The 21,550-nt window shown below is 46.8% G+C and overlaps 1 protein-coding gene across 1 annotated transcript in view; it reads right to left on the reverse strand.

Moving 5' to 3' along the window:
- Window positions 1–15,846: 15,846 nt before the first annotated feature.
- The window catches only part of LOC147859102 (uncharacterized), a 53,974-nt gene continuing 48,270 nt past the window's right edge, over window positions 15,847–21,550 (reverse strand). The window contains exons 3-5 of the mRNA XM_087326284.1: window positions 16,918–17,091; window positions 16,625–16,828; window positions 15,847–16,347 (exon numbers count right to left, since the gene is read on the reverse strand). Coding sequence (XP_087182410.1) covers window positions 15,847–16,347; window positions 16,625–16,828; window positions 16,918–17,091 — 879 coding nt within the window. The remainder of the gene's footprint in view (window positions 16,348–16,624; window positions 16,829–16,917; window positions 17,092–21,550) is intronic.

The following is a 21,550-nucleotide window of genomic DNA, read 5'->3' on the forward strand; positions in this document are numbered from 1 at the left end:
ACACCCTTCCTCTTCTTCGGGTGCTTCCATAAGTATCCGTCCCGGAGAAAGAATCGGTATGCTTTCTTCCGGATCCGGTTGGCCTCGTCCCTCGTCCATGACGTATCCGGCGTCATTGTCCTCAAAAACCCACCGATCTATAGCCACTCGCCGTCGTACTTGCTCTCGTCAAAGTCGTTAAGTGTCGGAGTGCTCGTCCCATCGGTCGTCACGTACGCTGCTCCGAAGAAGACCACGCCGACTTCTTCGTCCTCCAAAACCATGCCGCCCTCGTCATGAAACCTCGCCCTCGAAAGCATGTCGGCCATGGCGTTGTCTTTTCCGGAAATGTGTCGTATTTCCGGGTCCAGGGACTTGATGTACGCTATCCACCTGAGCATCGCCAGGTCCGGTGTCGCGCATCCGGAAACCATGCCGAGAATTGGCAGGCAATCCGTCTCGATAATCACTTCTGTCCCGATCAGGTAGTCTTTGTCGGACTTTACTGCCGAAACAATACCCCAGAGTTCGCGTTTAACCTGGGCGTACCCTCGCTGTCGCTCACTGAGGACCTTTGCGCCGAATCGGATCGGGAACCGGGTGCCGTCCTCGTCTTCTTGGTTGACGACCCATCCGATCCCGGTCGGGCTCGTATCCACCGTTATGTATACCGGGGTACTCTTCTCGTAGACAGCCTTCCGGAGCGCTGGTGCTACCGCAAGAGCTTCCTTTAGCTTCCGGACCGACTCCGTGTGCTCGTCTCGCCACTCGAATTTTTCAGCAACTCGTATAGCGGCTCCGCAACGTGGGCGTAATGCGGGATCCATATGTGGTAGAAAGCGCATGCCCCCAGGAACCTCCGAACTTCCGTAACCGAGCTACAGTCGGTCTTCATCGCGGAGATGGCTTCTACCTTTGCCGGAGACGGCTTCCGGCCATATGGTCCACATAGGTGTCCGACCACCAGGATTTCTGATTGCCCGAAGGCCGATTTCTCCCCGGAGAAGGTGAGCCTCGCGTCCTCTAGCCTTTGTAGCACCTTCTCGCAGTCATGGATGTCTGTTGCCACGAATCGCCGGCATCCGTCCGGCCCGAGTGTCTCGTCCTTCTCTTCCACCGGGCACCCTTTGATCGGGATGTCGTCTAGAAATGGCATGGTGATGTCCGGGATGCAATCCCTCAGTACCTTGTTCATTGCATTCACCATGTGGGCCACCGAGTTGGTCCCTCCTTGTGGCAGGGTACACATTCGCACTAGGCCGAGGGGAGTTCGCATCGTCGTAATGTCTCTGCTCTCCACGGCTAGCTGGAACTGGTCGTACCCCGAGTACAGATCACCGACCGAGTAAATCGACCTTCCGGCGAAGGCCTCCGCGAACTCGTCTATGGTCGGTCCGATTCATGCGTTCCGAATGGTCACTTTGTTGACCGGCTGCAGGTCTTGAATGAAGCGCAATGTTCTGTTTTTCTTTGGTACGGTAAACCATCGGTTCGAGTATGGGGCACTTGACGGTTCGAGAATGCCCATATCGACTTTCTGCCTCAATAGCTCCATCAATTTCGGATGTGAGCTCTCGGTACCGGAATTGGCTTGAGATTCCACGGCACATGCGGTACCGTGAATATCACCATCGGCTCCACGATTGTCGGGTCTACGCACCCGATCTCTTCCGGCGAGAATGCGAAGGCTTTCCCGTGCCTTCCGAGCATTCTCCGAAACCGGTCTTCCTCCGCCGGCAGTAGGAACCCGCCCCCACCGATTTTGAGCTCCCGGAGCGTCCCGTCGGTGAAGGTGTGTTCTATGAAGACCGGATCTCGCAAACTGGGGTCCGACGCAACCCCTCTGATTCGGGACTCGCTGCCCTCCGGCAAGGGTGCCGCGACGGGCCTTACCTTCTGGTCCACAGTCTTGTACTTCGTGCTAACTCGGGCCGTCCGGTCCGACCTGAGCCCTTGACTGAAGCTCGCGATGACTTCGTACATCTCTTCGGAACATACTGGTATCGTCCGGTCTTCGTTAAGGTCTTCTCCGGCTACCTTCCTCAGCATCCCCAAGGTGTCGTCGAAGGAGACCGCCTCCACGGCTCCGCTAATTTCCTCGTCCGGGCCGAGAACTCCGCACGCTCGAAGTCGCTCCTCCGCCCTTGCCTTTTCTCGGCCAACGATGCCGACTATCATACACCCTCTGTTGTTGGAGAAGCAAAATTTTCTTCCCACTGTACAGGGTTTCTTCGGTTTCGGTTCTATCGTACAGCTGTGGGGTCTTTCCCGAGTGTCCGGACTGTCTCGGCCCCACGCCTTGGCAGCCCTCTCTAAAAATCCTCCTGGTTCTCGCCACCGAGGGATTTGCGGTTTTGCTCGTGGTTCGGCCGCACCGTCAGAAATTGGACCGAATGGTGCCCATCCTGGCTTTTGACCCTCGCGTAGGCCGAACTGTTGTCCAGCACTTTGGTCTCCATTCTCGCCGCCATTATGTATGGTTCCCCTAAAATGACCGGATGCGAGGACGTCTCCTGTACGAAGAAGTATTGGTCAATCTCGATGTCGCCGATCTTGACTCGCACATTCGGGCAGGCCCCGTGCAGTTCCTCGGTGGCGCGCGTCGCCGCCCGTATCTTCCACCCGTGCTTGGTGTTGATCGGCCATTTTCCCTTCTTATAGAAGTCCATGGACATCAGGTTTATTTCCGAACCGTGGTCCACCAGTGCTACCACCGGTTCCTGAACATCTCTGATCTTTACCGGGGTCTCCGTGGTCGCTCGGGCCCAGTGTGGCCTCGAATAGTGGCTCTCCGCCCACCCATCTTCCAGTGCTAAGTCGTCGATGTGCGTCGTCCGCACCTCCACCGGTCTTTCCGGTTCCGTCTCCGTCGACAGCCTCTTCCATTTCACCAAGTCTACAATGGAGTCATGGAACTCCTTCTTGGCGATCCCTAGCACCTCCCGCGATGACAACTCCACTTTGCTGTCGAGGATCCGTTCTTCTAGGACCTTTCATAGGTCCGTGGTCCTTTCTATTTCCGTCCCCAGTCGGTATCCGCCCTTCCTGGGGTTATCTTGCGAGCTGGACCCACCGGCATTGTTCCGTCGTTGCCCTAATCGGGTCTCGTATCGTTGTGAGGGCCCGGCCGCTCCGGCTTTCCCCACTCGTTTGTCTTCTACCAGAGCCTCGTAGTTCCAGCAGGCGGCTTCTACGAAGCCCGTCTTCTCCTCGACCGGATCGCTCCACCCGGTTATTTCCCGGACCCGTCTCTCAGCGCGGTCCATTTCATCTTTCCTCAGCCGTGCACCGGCGAGGCCTTCCAGCATTGCTGACCAGAATCCGTCTTTGCTCTCCTTTCGGGCCTCGCTGCCCCCGACCCGAATACCGGCCGACGCCGAGTCCGGGCCTTCCCACATGTACACCACCTGGTTCCTCAACGCCTCTACGAAATCGCCGCAGTCCTTCCGAATGTGGCCGACCTCGTCGCACCACATGCACTTGTTCCCTGCTGCCGGCCGTCGGTCACGAGCCGGTTCGCCGCCTTCCCTTCGAGTCTGGGTGATCTGGAGATCCTTTATCGCCGGTGTCAACTCCTCCAGCGCTGCTCCTCCGGACGAGCCACTGACCATGTCGGTCGAAGCCGGACCGGTTTTTGAGCCATTCCCGGGTTTCTTCCCTTCGCCCTTGCGGTGCCGGTTCAAGCCTCCTTGCTGTGACAGAGCCCGCACCAGCCGCCCCGTTGTCAGCCCATTCTCGCCGTTTGTTGAAACGGCCACAGACTCTCTTAACCGCAGCCCAGTCGGTCGTCAGCCCGTCTTCGGTTTCCAGCAAGGAGCCGACTTGATCCCGGTCCCGCTCGTCCACCGACTTGACGAACAGTAGGACCCGGCTCATATCCAGAACGGTTCGGTCAAGCGCCGAAATGCGCGCAAAGCGTTCTTCGAACTCCCGGAGGAGTGCCGACGCGTTTCTTCCCTTGCCGGGGGACTCCACCCATTCCATGAAGTCTCGTTTCGAAAGCCGGAGCGCGTCGTCCAGCCCGTATTTTTCTAGGAGTCGGCCTTCGAACTCCTCCCAGGTACGGCTCTCTGCCCGCACCTCGAGCACCTCCGCATGGATGCTCGGCATCGCCACTCGAGGAAACCCGACAAGACGCCTCTCTTCCGGAATGTCCCACTGTCGTGCCTTTCGGCTCCGGATCGTTGCGTGAGTCGGGTGGGAACCACAGAGGTCTTGGACTAGGAGAAAGAAGTTCGTGAGATAGAGATTAATTATGAGTAAATAGCAAAGAGAAAGATAAGAAACTCGTGAATCACACGAGTATACTATATTAATTGGTACTTAGGGTGTTAAGAGAGACGTAGATGTATAAATCGTGAATCCCACGAATAAATTTCGTATTGATTAATACTTAATCCAAATAATCAACAACCCTTTACATATTTCTCTCCTCCTTATATAAGGAAGGAAGAGCTAAGCATGGCTTCATGTTTTTTTTTTACAAAAAGTGTTCATGTCCACTAAATGTGCATGTGATGCTTTTTTTATTTCCTAAGTATAGGGCTCATGCACGCTAGATGTGCATGAGTTATTTTTTAGTGTCTCGTCTTTTTCATATATTAAAAAATACACGATTTACCTTTTAATAAAGGTATGCATAAATAAAGGTCTTATACATATTAAATCTATATTTAAAGCACTTAAGATAAGTTAATGTAATGGTAAGGTTGGGGTTTGTCAACGTGGAGGTGCAGAGTTCAAATCACGCCCTGCGCAGTAGTGAGTATTTCCTTTCTTTTTACTTTTATGTCTCTTTATCCGGCTCTTCCTTGCCGGTATGCCGTTTTCTTCCTTGCCGGTATGCCGTTTTTCCTCCTTGCCGGTATGCCGTTTTCTTCCTTGCCGGTATGCCGTTTTCTTCCGGTTCTCACCGAGCACTCCATTCTCTATCCGGAGGGACAAAAATATAATTTCCACATAGTGTGCAACCTACACTACGACACTCGCCCCCTCCAAACCCGCACATCCTCCGGTATGTGCCGAAGTTCTTGATTCTTCGTATCCGTCTTCATCCGAAGCTTCCTCCGATTCTCCCCTTATGTCGACTATGAGTTGTAATCCACTTTCTTTGCTTCCCGCATCATTGTGGTCTTCGTCCGATTGCTCCTCGTTGTCGGCCTCGACTTGGATCACATAAGGTTTGTCGTCGGTCCGCTTCTTGAAAATCTTCACCCGCTTCCCGGCTATAGGCACTCGTAGTATTGTTCCATCCAACTCGGACAGTCGGTACGTCCCGTTGTCGAAGACCTTCCGAACCTCGTACGGCCCGAACCACCTTTTCGCGAATTTCCGCATCGTTGTATGTTGATGGTCCAAGCTACTATCATAGACGATCACCCAATCTCCTTCTTCAATCCTCCTCGGTCGTAGTCGGTGCTTTGTGTCGAACCGGCTTTTGTTCCGGAACCGTGCTTCTTGTTGTCGGCGTGACGCTTCCGCTACATCTTTCGGTCTTCCCTCCAGTTGTCGTATCCGGACTGCTAGTAGTTCTTCCCGGCTCATCTCTTCCTTCCACGGTAGTATTGTCCATGTCGCGATTGCGGTTTCCGTTGGCATTACCGGTGCTTGTCCGGTCATGAGTTCTGCCGGCATGTAACCGGTCACGGAGCTATGCGTCGTCCGATCCGCCCATAGTGCATACGGAAGCATTTGTGGCCAATCCTTCACCCTTCCGTCGCATGCCTTCGCAAGTGCTTTCACGATCGGACTATGTCCTCGTTCGATCTTCCCGTTGGCCTCCGGATTGTAGGCCGTTGTCAACGTTAACCGAACTCCATGTTTGGCGAAGAATCCCCTTTGTCCGAGTCGAGTTCTCCCCGGTCCGCAATCACTTGTCCTACGCAGCCGTACCTACAAAACACTTCTTCCAAAAGAAATTGGCACACCGCGGCACACGTTTTCCTCCGAAGCGCTCGACCTTCAACTTGGTTTGTGAGATCTTCTCGAGCTAACACCAAGTATTTCTTTTGTCCAATCCCGGTCGGCATAGCTACAATGTCGACCATCCACTTAAAGTTGATTGTCGGTGAGAATGTCGGATGCAGCTCATCTCGGTGTCGGACCCCGGAGTAGACTTGACATTTCTCGCAGCTTTCTGTGAACTCCGCGACATCTTTATACATGTTCTTCCACCAATATCTTTGCTTGATTTTCACAAAAGTTGCCCATGTTCCTCGATGTCCAGCCCAATCGGATTCGTGGAACTCGGACATTATCCGGTTTCGTTGCTCTTTCGTCCCGACTACTCGAAGTGGTATCCCATCCGGTCTTTTCGGCGTCCTCCATATTAAACCGTTTTCCAAGAAGAACTTTTGGACTTGCCTCTTCTTCCTTCGGATCTCGGCTCTCCTTTCTTTATTATTGGTTGAATCCTCGACCTCTTGTAGCATCTTCCCGATCATCAAGGTTTCCCCTTCGTATTCTTCTTCCCGGAATTCTCGGATCACGTTCACTCGGCATATGTGTTCTGACGTGAAGTAGTCTTCGGAAACTTCTTCATTATCTGATTCGGTTATGTCGTCTTCAAACCGCGCCCTCGATAACATGTCCGCTACCGCGTTGTCCTTCCCCGAGATGTGTCGAACCTCCGGATTAAGTGACTTGACATATGCAATCCACCTTAGCATAGCCACATCCGGTATCGTACAACACCGCATCATCCCGAGTATCGGAAGACAATCCGTCTCGATCACCACTTCAGCTCCGATCAAATAATCCCGATCCGATTTTATCGCCGACATGACTCCCCACAATTCTCTTTTGACTTGTGCATATCCGCGTTGCCTTTCATTGAGGACCTTTGCTCCAAATCGGATCGGATACCGCGAACCATCCGAGTCGGCTTGATTGATGACCCACCCGATACCGGTTGGACTTGTATCAACCGTTACTATGATTGGCCGCTCATAGCTTGGCTTCTTAAGTGATTCTGCCCTCCATAGTGTCTTCTTGAGCTTCCTCATGGCTTTAGTGTGTTCCGATTTCCACTCGAATTTCTTACCTTTCCGCAACAAGTGATAGAGCGGGTCCGCTATATGTGCATAGTGCGGAATCCATATGTGATAGAATGCACACGCACCCAGAAACCTTCGGACTTCCGATGTTGACTCACATACTTCCTTCATAGCTTGAATCGCATCGATCTTTGTTGGTGACGGTCTTCGGCCGTAGGGTCCACATAGATGTCCGACCACCAATATTTCTTCTTGCCCGAATGCCGATTTCTCCCCGGAAAGTGTTAGGTGCACATCTTCTAGCTTTCGCAACACTTTCTCGCAATCATGAATATGGTCGACCACGAACTTTCGGCATCCCTGATCATCCATAGTCTCATCTTTTTCTTCCACCGCGCATCCTTTCATCGGAATGTCATCTAGAAACGGCATCGTTATCTCCGGAATGCAATCTCGAAGCACCTTGTTCATCGCGTTCATCATATGTGCAACCGAGTTTGTCGCTCCTTGTGGTAGTGTGCACATTCGAACTAGTCCTATCGGTGTCCGCATGGTAGTGATGTCTCGGCTCTCCACGGCTAGTTGGAATTGATCATACCCCGAGTATAGGTCCCCGATGGAGTATATCGCACGTCTGGCAAAAGCTTCCGCGAATTCGTCCACTATCGGACCGACTCCCGAGTTCCGGATCGTGACCTTGTTCACCGGTTGCAAGTCTTGGATGAATCGGAGTGACCCATTCTTCTTCGGAACCGTAAACCATCGATTTGAGTACGGAGCACTTGATGGCTCTAGAATCCCCATCGCCACCTTCTCCTTGAGCAAGTCGATGACTTTCGGAATATGCGCCCGTGGCACCGGAATCGGCTTCAGGTTCCACGGTACATGATCAATCGTGAAGATCACCATCGGCTCCACTATCTTTGGATCAATGCATCCGATCTCCCTCGATGTGAACGCGAATGCTTTGCCGTGTTGCTCCAACATCTCTCGAAACCGTTTTTCTTCTTCTTGTAAGAGGAACCCACCTCCACCGATCCGAAGTTTCTTCCGGGTCTCATCTGTGAAGGCATGTCCGATATGCACGGTCTTCCGAAGTGTCGGATCTCCCGAGACTTCTTTCCTCTTTTGTTCGCTATCGGCGGGTAGTGGTCCCGCGGCCGGTTTCACCTTCTTCTCCACGGTCTTGTATTTCGTACTTACCATTGCTTCTTCTTTGCGGAGCGCATCCGGCCCCATTTTCGCAACGATCTCGTACATCTCGACCGATTCCACCGGGACTACCCGGTTCCCTTGGCTTTTATCTTCCGCAAGCTCTTCAAGCCGTTGTAGTGTATTCCCATAGAACACTTCCTCGATCACTCCCACGATTTCTTCGTCTTCTTTTATTATTGATGCCGACCGTAACTTATCCTCCACTTGTCGGTATTGTTTTTTCATTCCTTCGGTTACGGCCGTGTACGTAGATGCCCCATCCGGGCCGATTCGTACTTGTTTTGCTCCGAGAGTTTTCTTCCTGTGTGGGGTATCAGGGTTTCTCGGACTATCACTTCCCCACTCCGCAATAGTCCGCTTTAAAAATCCATTCTCACTTGGGACAAGAGTTCCTTTCGTGATTTGCCGGCACCGTTAGGAATTGGACGGATTTCCCTCCGTTTTGGCTCCGAATTCGCGCAAAAGCCGCACCACTATCGAGCACCTTCGTCTCCATCCGTCTTTCCGGAAGTTCGGTCGGAGTGGCTTCCGAGAGTCCATCGAATGAATCCGGTTTCCCTCGTAGTAGATGAGATCCCGTCGTAGCGCCTCCTTATGGTCGTCGCAATCCCTCCGATCGTGTTCGGCGCTACGCACCATATGCACCGTCGATCCGTATATTTGGAGCTTGTGGGGCGGTCATCCGACTTCTTCACCATCGCGATCTTTAGATTCTCCATCTCCTTCAGCAGCTGCTCCACCGTAGACGCGTCGACTCCCTTCTCGGCCGTAATCTCCCGAGCCCTCGGTTGATGGTCTTCCAATCCCGTTCTCGGTTTCGGAATCGGTTCCGAAACCCTCTTTTCTTCGTTGGCAAGCCATTGCCCCCTCTTCGTGTACCGCGCGACGATATCCCGCACGCTTTCCCATGTTTCGGTGAGGCCGCTTTCGGTGGTCGTGTCCTCAAGAAGCACTCCGAGATCTTTCCGGTCCCGGACGTCCACAGCTCGCAAAAACATGATGACTTTGTCCGGTGCAAGAATAGTTTGATCTCTCGCGGACAACCTCCCGAACCGACTTTCGAATGTCGAAAACACTTCGAGGACCTTCAACCCCTTACCTGACGTTTCCACCCAATCCTCGAATCCCCTCCGCGTTGCCTTGGAGGAGTCCTCGATGGCAAACGTGGTCTTTAACGCCTCTTCGAATGCTTCCCACGTCGGATTTTGTTGTTGCAACCCGTGGATACTCCCTTGAAGCGCGTCGGTCGCCACCCGGTTAAAGGATGTCACTTGCAGTCCTTCCGAAGCCCGGCACCGGAGCATCTCCGCCTTGTAGTCCTGCAAATATCGCGACACATCCTTACCATTAAATTGCCCGTTGCGTTGCACGAGCCGCTCTACTGATGCCGAAATCTCCGACATCGTGCGTTGTTCTTGAAGCATCCGTTCGAACATCGCCATCATATTGTTAGCTTGTTGAGCCTCCATCTCCTTGCCACCCGTTTTCACGTCGGGTTCACCAACTGTGTCGTGCCTTTCGGCTCCGGATCGTTGCGTGAGTCGGGTGGGAACCACAGAGGTCTTGGACTAGGAGAAAGAAGTTCGTGAGATAGAGATTAATTATGAGTAAATAGCAAAGAGAAAGATAAGAAACTCGTGAATCACACGAGTATACTATATTAATTGGTACTTAGGGTGTTAAGAGAGACGTAGATGTATAAATCGTGAATCCCACGAATAAATTTCGTATTGATTAATACTTAATCCAAATAATCAACAACCCTTTACATATTTCTCTCCTCCTTATATAAGGAAGGAAGAGCTAAGCATGGCTTCATGTTTTTTTTTTACAAAAAGTGTTCATGTCCACTAAATGTGCATGTGATGCTTTTTTTATTTCCTAAGTATAGGGCTCATGCACGCTAGATGTGCATGAGTTATTTTTTAGTGTCTCGTCTTTTTCATATATTAAAAAATACACGATTTACCTTGTAATAAAGGTATGCATAAATAAAGGTCTTATACATATTAAATCTATATTTAAAGCACTTAAGATAAGTTAATGTAATGGTAAGGTTGGGGTTTGTCAACGTGGAGGTGCAGAGTTCAAATCACGCCCTGCGCAGTAGTGAGTATTTCCTTTCTTTTTACTTTTATGTCTCTTTATCCGGCTCTTCCTTGCCGGTATGCCGTTTTCTTCCTTGCCGGTATGCCGTTTTTCCTCCTTGCCGGTATGCCGTTTTCTTCCGGTTCTCACCGAGCACTCCATTCTCTATCCGGAGGGACAAAAATATAATTTCCACATAGTGTGCAACCTACACTACGACACCGCATCAGCATTTCTGCCCCGTAGGACGCCAAATACTTCGTGGCATCCTTTCCGCTGAACCGGCCGATCGTACCGACGACCACCTCAATGGCTCTGTCGAGGGCGTCGGTGCCCTCGCGTGCGCTCAATATCCGATCCACGGCCGAAGCCATGGGCTCCGCAAGATCCGACCCCTTCATCTTCTGCTCTTCTGCCGCCTCCTTCACGTCGGGTTCACCAAGATGTCGAGGTATTCCTCGCGGATGCGTGGAATGAGGCGGGACCTCGGGGTCTTGTACCGAAGAGCAAGAGAGAAAGGAGAAGGGAAGAGACCCACTAGGTGCGAGCGTAGATCCACAGGGACACGGCCCTTCGACACGAAGACGCGAGCGGGAAACCAACACAGAGAGACACGAAGGTATGTATGTATATATTAACAGAGACAAACAACAAGAAGCACGAAGTTGGTTACAACCGAATAGGCCGGCGAACAGATGCTGATGCCTGTTCGTAAACGCACAGAAAGGAAAGAGTAGGTTGGAGGTGCTGCCGGAAGCACTCGGGCATTCCTCAGAGCAGCGCGAGCCGCCCGAAACCTGCACAGCAAGAAGCTACGGAGTTTGCGAGCGAGAGAGAGAGAGAAGCCTCCGACCCACAAACCGACAGCACTTCGTCCTCGACTCTCCGCGATCCCCTTCCTCCTCCTCGTCTCCCTCCTTTTATAGGCAAGAAGGGAGCCGTTTCCTATTAACTTCCTACCTACCGAATCTACCTACCTAGGATCTTCCATGTCCCTAATTCTCTCTTATGTATATCACAAGGCGTACGTGCATGAAGAGCCGGTTCCTATGCTCCGGCGCACCGATTCTGCTCGTGGACGGTTTTCTTCACGACATCGTGTGAGAGCCAAGTATTCTAACGAAATAGACGAAAATGGCTCACATCTTGTGCACTATTTTTTTTTGCAATCATTGATTAGAAAAATATAATATTTATCTTTTGTGCAAGCAACAACGAAAAACTGAAGATTATTCTAACACACTCTCGTTTTTAAGATTTAATAATTTCAAGGGTTTTTATCTATGCCACATTAACTCATGATATATCATATATCTACTTGATTACAATGGAATTCATTTAGTAAATGAATTAGTTTGTTACAAATAAAAAAACATGGTGCAATGCTCATAGACTGTTAACCATTATTCTGAAATTTATGCGTATTGTTTAAAATTGTATCGAGTTATCCAAACTATAATTGTTGGTGTACCAATTTGTCGTACCAATGTTGACGAAAAACCACAACTAAATATACTGCTTCTTCTTGGCCCAAACAACGTAATGTTTTGTGAAATTTCATTTCAAAACTTGTACTATTAATTGAATAATGGGATTAAATTTAGAAATTGATGTTAGGAGAAAAAAATCAAAGAAAAGTTCTTTATCAATCCTCCATACATAATATTGATTATTTTATTAATTGTACATTATTGTAACAACTACTTTAGGTCTTGAGTTTTTGAGTTATCGAATAGTTAAGAAATGACATGCGTCACAAAATTTGATATATGATATTGTCTTTTCCATTGGTGGGAGTTGAACCCAGGTCTCTCGGGTGAGAGCCGAGTATCCTAACCAACTAGACTACAATGGATCACATCTTGTGTGCTTTTTAATATTGCAATCATTGGTTATTAATAAATAATATTTATATATTGCGTAAGCATTAACGAAAAACTGAGGATTATTGTAACACATTGTCATTTTTAAGATTTAATAATTTCAAGGGTTTTTATCTGACCCACATGAACTTATGATCTATGATGTATCTAGTGTTGTCATTGCCTGTAGTTGTACCCGGGCGTGTCGGGTAAAAAAGCAATGATCCGAACCAACTAGACTACAATGGAATTCATTTAGTAAATAAATTAGTTAATGTAATATTCTAGTCGTCTCCTTAGGACACACCAACTGTGTACTTGTGTTTCCAGTTTTGAAAATTAGAATTGCGTTCTATTTACATAATTGTATTATTAGTCCATCTACAGTTGCTTGTCCAATTGATAATAGGTGTTTAGCTAGTCCTAGTACATAATAGACATTTGGGACTGTAATCACGTGATTGTCTGACAATCTGAGTTCAATAGTTCCTTTTCCAATTGTTGTTTTTCGTTTGTTGTCTCCAAAAGTAACTGATAGTGGATTGGAAAGAATCTTATAGCAATTCAACTAGTCCTTTCGATATGTGAGGTGATGTGTAGTACTAGTGTCTAGGTACCATGTATCATGTTCGGTTTTTGTCTCTTCTGTAGTGACATGGTATGCTTGCAAAATATTGTCATCTTCTGGTATTTCATCCAAATTCTATTTATTCTTTTGACTTCAAGTTTGATTTGTCTTCTAATGTTGCATTATTTTCTTGTGATCGTCTTTTGTTCTCTGCAACTTGCTTCAATCGACATGCCCTTTCTGTATGCCCTTCTTTCTTACAATATCTGCAAATCAGTTTGAAACCACCATTGGATTGTTTTGTTGAAGCTTTCCAAGCATCATTTACCTTGTTGGTACTTGATATTTCTGCATTTCTGTAAGCATCCAATTTAGCTCTATATCTATTATTATAAGATGATTTTTGTGTTCTGCTAAATGTTACAGTCATTGCCAAAGATGGAGTGGATTCTTTTAATTGCCGCCGAAGTTTTTCATGGCGGATCTTGGTAATCAAATCAGACAAAGAATTACCTTGGCTATTCATTGTGACAAACGTGCTCCAGGATTCTAGAAGTTTACTCAATAGGAGCTCAATCTTCATTTCTTTTGAGATTTCATTTCCCGCAATGATAGCTTCTTCGAGATATATCTCCCAGGTATCCAAGAAGGTAAGAACATTTTCTTCTTCCTGCAAAACCCACATGTGAAACAAGGTAGGAAGAGTATGGATTCTAGTAGTACCATCTTGTGGTTCAAACATCTATTTTACTTTGGACCACATTTCTGTTGTAGTTGTGAGTTTTCGAATGCCATCAGCTTGCTTGTCTTCTACATGTAGCAGTGTTTCAAGCTTTGCCCTTTTGTCTTTGTTTTTCCAATCTTTCCATGCTTTTGATTGTGTATTTTTTTGTGCTTGACAAGTTTCGGTGATGACTTCAAGTAGCTCCTCCAAATCAAGTAGTAGCTCCATCCTTGGTTTCCAAATTCTGTAGTTTTTTGCGGTAAGTCTATCTACCGAGTATTTTCTTGTTTAAGTGGAGCTTGCCATAATGTTGAGGCTATTATCTTTTTTTTATTATATGTTTATATTGATCAACAAAAGTAGAGTATGGTGCGGGTAATATATTTTCAGGCTTCATACTATTGATTCTCTGATACCATGTTTTTTTACTATTAATAACTTGTGGTGTGGGGTTATATTTAGTAATTAACGAAGTAGTTGCTCACTATCAGCTAATTAGTTATTTATAACTTCTAACAATTGTGACCAAACAAGTAACTTATAATTACAATGCTCAATTATATATGTGTTTATAAGAATGGGACAAGTGCACTCACTCACTCACTAAATGCATAGCGTTTCAAGCTAATGTTAAGGCATATTGTGCATGGGATAGCTTGACGAAAGCCAAAGCCAAAGACAAAGCCAAAACGCGAAGGATCCTCATCTCATCTACGTCATCCATCAACTGGAGAGCTAACTCCACATAACACACTATGCATGCATGCATGCATGTACGTATGTATGTATGTATACCAAGATAGAGGGTTTGGAGGTCGGTGGGTACCTGCCTAGAAGAGTGAGCGATATAATTTAATTAATTAGGAGAAAGCAACAAGGAGAGAAGCCAAGAGAATCCGGAGTGAAAATATCCGAAGATGAAGCAAATCACCAAATGCCCGTGACATTGTGGAGGAAGAAAACAATTACACAACCAACAAGTGATGATGAACCAAGAAAGTCAGAAAAGATCTAGAGCTAACTAACCAGATAGATAGGTAGATAGATAGATGCAGAGCAAAAGGCCCAGATCGATCGATCTCACCAAATGCCCCCCCAATAGAGATTATACATCTATTTACCATCCATGCATATACGTGAATACTGGGTTAAACATTTCTATATATATAATATCCATGCTTTTAGGAGGGCCATACTTTTAAATGGCACAATTGAAATGTAGTTGGTAGTGGAATGTAATTAAATTGCATAGAGATTGAATATAAAGGAAATGGAGCCAACAATTTGGAACATGTAATATTATTATGCTTCATGGCTTTGAGGATGACAAGGGGGATGAATAACATCATAACCATTGCACGGTTATCCCACTATTTGATGCGTATTTAAGCCTGTGGACGAAATGAAAAATATCTCAAGAATAGGCATAATGGTTACAATGCCCATTTCTTTCTAATTTGGCATTCATTCATGTTCTTATTTAGTTATGGGTTTTGAAAACTACACAGCATTAAGATTCAAACTACTATGCCGTTCCACACCTTCCATTAAGTGTCCAATGCTTTCACGACTACTAGCATTCATACATATACAAGAAGCTTATACAGCAACTACAAACTAAGCTATCACATGCCTGAACTGAGACAAAAGAATCCTAACATAGCAATAAGAGTTGTGCAAGTCCACTAAATAGTGAAAAGATAAAGAGTGGCAAGGATAATAAAACATACTGAATTCCTCTATGAGTGTCTCCACAGCTTGGCTTCTACAAGCAGTAGCTTTTTCACAATTCAAACTAGGCAACAGAAATTGTGATATTCACCCTTGAAAAAGTCCTGAATTTTCAACACAATTCATAACTTGCTACGCAAATGCTCACACAGAATATAATGGCTGAACATATAGGTATTAATCTTCTAAGCACAGGGAAGTCACACAAACCAGGAGCACACAAATTTATACTGAGTGGCACTTAATCTATATATGTTTTTGGCGTATGAACTTAGTCACAAAAGTCCAACAAAACCCAATCAGTCGATGTATACTTTGCAGGTGGATAATGAATAATAAATAAAGGTGAAATGCAAGAGTATTACAAAAAGAAATTTCAGACTTCGAAATACTACAAAACTTGGCAATTGTTACTCATGTGCGAGCTTCACCACTACCAAATGTTATGGTTAATATCTCCCAATGAAAATTGCTCAGCTTTCTGTCACCAGCAAAATTGTTAACTTACACAAATTTGTATTACTTGCTATGAAAATTCAATACTCAGAATACAAGTGACCCCTTAGAATTTTGGTGAAAACTAATTTGGAAAATGTTTTTTTTCTAATTAGAACGAAACTGTTGAGGACGTATATCTCGACTCAGATGTCATGTTCAAAAAAGAAAAAGAAACACTTTTCCAGCTTAATCCCATGCACTGACAGCACTTGCACCATAATTCTTGGACCCACCTTCATGGCTACCTCCATAACCACCACCAAGCCCATAGCTAGCACCTCCATATCCACTGCCACTTCCACCTCTGTTACCTTCTCTTCGGTAGTCTCTTCCGCCAAACTTAGAACCCCCAGATCCGCGACCTCTACCACCACCCCCTCCATAGCTGGCTCTAGTAGCAAAGTTCATTAACCAATCTGGAACTGTTTGGTTGGCTTCCTGCATCAATTCTGCCAAAGGCTTTGCAAGCGAAATATTGTTGTCAGTAAAGAAAGTAGTTGCCAATCCTGATTTTCCAGCACGCCATGTCCGTCCGATTCGATGAACATAATCATCGATATCATTTGGAAGATCAAAGTTGATGACATGTGCAACATGAGGAATATCTAGTCCACGAGCAGCTACATCCGTTGCAACAAGAACTGGGGTGACACCAGTCCGGAAAGACCGTAAAGCATGCTCACGTTCCTACATCCAATGCATAAAACATGGTTATAATATGGAATTCCCTTCTAATCCATTACTGCAAACTTACAGTTCCTTAAGGTCACAATTAAAATTTGTACAGATCCTACATCTTCATTTATGGATGTCGTGTCTCTGCAAACCAATTATTGACTATAGGACCAAAAAATGTGTGCAAGATTCCTCAACAACCTTTAGCAAATGTGAACATTAAAAGAGAGCATATATCCAATGTTTGATTCAAAAACTATTATTTTCAAATCAATCTACAACAACATACATGTTGTGTACGATCACCATGTATTGTCGTAGCCGGAAATCCCATACGACACAACCAATCCTCCAAAGCATCTGTCCCCTGCTTTGTTTCCACAAACACAAGGGTCAATGGTAGTTGTTTCAAATCCACGTAAATTAAGAACAAGAGTAAAAACATTAAATAAAGAATGAAGATAATAAAAACATCAATAAGAAATGAGAATCTCTAGTATAAGAGAAAGAGAGAATATCAAAATGTTCAGACTACAAATATTTATGTATCAGCAATCCATAACTCACATTCACGCATGTTACCTTTCCTTGCCCTTGACTCCCATTTGCCTTCTGAGAATGAATGAGATCCATCAACATGCTTCGTTTCTCTTGATCCAGAACATATTCAACCCTTTGGGCAAATAGATCAGTGCTCGAACCCACTCTTCCAACAGCCAAGAAGATATAATTAGACAAGAAATCTGCAGCCAGCCTCTGCCAAAACAAATCACTTAATCTCTCACTCCATGATGTTGGTGATTTTTTATTGCAAACATGTAAAGATTAGTGTGCGGAAGTTAAATAGACACAACCGGCTCAGCCGGACAGTAACAGAGAACGGTAAACACTGAGAACAACGGAGAGAGAGAGAGTACACAGGAGAGACAGAGAGAGTAGAACAATAAAACTCAAATTCAAATAACACTCTATACATACAAATGTGCTCCGAGAGCACTTTTATACAAGTCCTCAAAAGGACTGACAGAAGTACTAACATGTACTTCAATGCTCATAACTGAGCGACAGACACTAACTCCCAAAAAATATGCCTATCTACTAGGCTAGGATTGTAGGCCTCTAATGGCTTACTAGCTCTCATGGATCCGACTCACCGATCCGATCTAGGCCTAGCCGATTCAGTCTTCGCCCAATCTAGCTCTCGGCTTGTTCAGCCGATTCGGCCCATCGGCCCATGTTGAGCTTGCTTCTCAACACTCCCCCTCAAGCTCAAACTGAGATTCCATCTGATCTGCCAGTTCCTTGCCTCGGCTTCTCCTAGCGTCTTTTCGCCTTGCTCGCACCCCTCATCCGGTTCGGTCCTGCGTTCCACAACCCCTCCAGTCCAACGCTTCTTGACCCATCCAGCTCCATGCATCTTGACCCATCCAACCGCCGCATCTCGACCCCTACAGTCGGCTTGTCTACTCATTAAGCCCATCTCAGCTCCATCGTTGTCGCGGTATTGGCGCTTCTCGACCCGTCGAATCCTTCGTTTCGGTGTCGGCTTCGGCTGCCTTCCTGTCCGCTTGGCTTTCACTTTATTCGGCTCCTCCGAATCGAACCACTCGACTGACGCAGCTGTCTCCAATTTGTCATCCGTCTGCAAGCCCTTGACCACATCCGAACATTTTCTGGTCCCAGCCTCTTTCCTTTGGTCGGCTCTGTCCTTCTTGACTCTACCGCCTTTGCTGCTTGTTCCAACTCTATCGGATGTGTTGACTTCTTCAATCGATTCGGCATCTTGTTCAGTTTCAACTTTCTCTCGTTGCTCTCTCCATTTTTCTCTACCTGTGCGGCACATTGAGATGTTATAGCCCAAGCATCTCCAAGAAGTGTTGCAACTTGTCCGATCCGAGCGCTTTGGTGAAGATGTCGGCAACCTGCCGATCGGTTCGAACATATCGGAGTTAAAATTCACCGCTCAAGACCCGCTCGCGCACAAAGTGATCATGAACTTCTATGTGCTTTGTGCGAGCATGGAACACGGGGTTCTTGGCTAGCTGTATGTTGCTAATGTTGTCGCAGTAGATTGGGATTGAAGTGGGAACTTCGATCCGTAAGTCCTGCAACAACCGCCGAAGCCATATAGCTTCACAAGTCGCGACGGTGGCTCCTCAATATTTAGCTTCGGTGCTTCCGGCCCAGTCGGCATCCATATAGCCGACTAACTATTCGGCTATACCGTGTCGATACAATATTCCCCGATCCTCTGTGCCACTAATATATTGCTCGGTTGTCAGTCGCTGCATCAACTAACTCATCACTCCGACCAAATAGCGAAGGTCAAGTCGGGTGATAGTTAAATATATAAGGCTTCCAACAATTTGTCAGAACCATTGATCATTGTAGGCTGCTCCTAACTCGGGACGTAGCTTCCGGTTTTTGTTGAAGGGAGCAGAGACGCATCGACAATCCGTCATACCGAATTTCTACAGCATATTCAATACATAATGTCGTTGAGACAATAATATGTCATCGGGGGTGTGGATCACTTCGATCCCGAGAAAGTAGTGAAGGTCCCCCAAGTCCTTCATCTCGAATGCGTCTGACAGCTGGGACTTTACTTGGCCGATTTCAGCAAAGTCGGGTCCGGTGACGACCAAGTCGTCGACGTACAGTAGAATGCATACCGGACCTTTCAGAATTTTCTGAAATGAACAATGAAGAGTCAGACTTGGAGGCTGCAAACCCCATCTTACGCAATCAATGCGTGATCTTCGAGTTCCAAGCACAGGGGGCTTGCTTACGGCTGTAAAGCGACTTCTTCAGTCTACATACTGCCGACTTGTTCTTTAAGATCACCTTGAAGAAACATGTTCATGTCCATCTAGTGGAGATGCCACCCCCTTGCCGTTGCGATTGCCAGCACCACATGAACCGATGACATCGTCATCTTCGCTGCCGGTGCGAAGGTCTCATCGTAGTCAATTCTGTCGGTCTGTGCATATCCCTTGGCCACCAGTTGGGCCTTGTACTGGTTGACTGAACCGTCGACATTGTATTTCACCTTATACACCCACTTACATCCAATCGGTTTGCAGTTTCGAGGAGGGTCAACTAAGTCCCATGTCTCGTTGGAATCAAGTGCCCGCATTTCTTCCTCCATGGGCAAACGCCATTTAGCATCCTGTGATGCCTCCGCTTAGCTCTCTGACTCGCGTACTTCCACCACCTTCGTCATGTACGCATAATGGTGCACCATGTCCTCGTTATAACCATACTAGATCAACTACTTCTTGTGGCGAGTCGATCGGCGGAGCTTCTCATTTGCCGATTATAGGGCCCTCTTGGCTGCATCCGACCTCAACTCTTGAGGTCGGTCTTCGCTGTAGTTGGTGTCAGATTCTCCCATATCGATCCGATTCTAGATGTAGACCGTTGTTCAAACCGCTTCGGCCCAGTAAAACTTGGGCATGGTCTTCTCCTCAAGCATTGCCCGTGTTGCTTCGACAATCGACCAATTTTTTCGTTTAGCTACGTCATTCTGCTCCGGCGTTTATGTCTACAGCTGAATTCTCGCCGAATTCCCATTTGTTGTAGATAACAATTGAACTGGCGGAAAAGTATTCTTTTGCATCGTCTGACCGTAGGCACTTGATCTTTCTTTCTATTTCCTTTTCTACCAGACTTTTTAGGTTCTAGAAACAGTTGAAGTCTTCACTCTTCTTTTCGATCAAGTAGATCCAAGTGTGCCGGCTATATAGTCGTCGATGAAAGAGACGAAGTATTGACTCCCGCCTAGGCTCACATTATTTGTCGGTCCCCATATTTCCCAATGTATTAAGTCGAGCTTATTCCGGCTCCGATTTCACTCGTTGGGGAAGCCTTCTGACCACTAAATTTCAGCAATCCGAAAATTGCTTGATCGTTTGCAGCTCTTGAAGCCTTTGATAGTTGACATGGCCGATCCGCTTATGCCGTAAGTCAACGTCCGACTCGACTCTTTGTCTTTTGGCGAACAGTGCAGTGCCTGCGCCATTTGGGTCGAGGATGAACATCCTCCCTTCCCGGCACCCTTGCGCGATGATTTGGCCTTCCTCTTCGATGAAGCACCCTAGGTGGGTGAACCGGATTTACATCCCTTGATCAACGATCTGCCCGACCGACAACAAGTTTTTCGTTATTGTCAGAACGTGCAGTAAGTTCATAAGTCTCCGCTTCTGTCAGACATGTTCGATCGGATGCAAGGTGTCATCTCTGATTTCGACGACTCCCGGTTGTTCTATTTCTCCAGGTAGGAGAACCACTGTGTGGCTCGTCATATGATTTGACACTCCAGAGTCGACATACCACACCTCATTCAGTTTCAAGGTGCTCTTCTTCATCAAACTTGCCTTGTGCTTCATCAAAAAAGTTGGGCCCTTTTTAGTTTTGGCTCCTTCCGACACTTCGGCATATTGTGGACGCTGTCAATTTCCATGTTCGGCTTTGCCGGATCCGGATTTGTCCAACTCGGCGCACTTCTTCCACCACTCACTCTCGCTATGGCCCTTCCAACAACAATACTAGCATTCCGTTTCGGCCTTTGCTTGCCGGTTCTGACGCCCCTTTGACCCCCCCCTGCTTGTGGACAGTCCATAACTGTTGTCGGAACCACCTATATGCCTTCTTTCCTGCTCTTGTTGGCCGCCACCATTGCGTGCAAATCCACCTCGTCCTCCACGTCCACCGGGCCTATCTACCTAATGACATTACATAATGATCTATGATGTATCTAGTTTTTCCAATGCCTATTGTTGTACCCCGGAGTCTCGTGTAAAAAACAAGGATCCGAACCAACTAGACTACAATAGAATTGATTTAGTGCATGAATTAGTTAATATAATATTCTAGTGCTTTGCTTCAAATAAAGAACTATGACGCAATGTTGATCGAGAGTTCACCATTATTCTACAATCTATGCGTATTTCGGGAAACTCTATGAAGTTATCCAAACTATAATTGTCGGTGTACTAATTTGTAGCAACCATGTTGACAAATAACCACGACTAAATATATTGTTTCTTCTTGTCCCGAACAACCTAATGTTTTGTCAAATTTCATTTGAAACCTCTCCTATTAATTGAATAATGGGATTAAGTTTGCAAGCATCCACAAAAAAACTGAGGATTATTCTAACGCACTTTCATTTTTAACATTTAATAATGTCAAGGGCTTTTATAGATGCCACATT

Source organism: Azolla caroliniana, unplaced genomic scaffold (genome assembly GCF_043228905.1).
Source record: "Azolla caroliniana isolate FFs.n. ecotype wild unplaced genomic scaffold, voAzoCaro1.0.p SCAF_10, whole genome shotgun sequence".
Taxonomy (NCBI): Eukaryota; Viridiplantae; Streptophyta; class Polypodiopsida; order Salviniales; family Salviniaceae; genus Azolla; species Azolla caroliniana.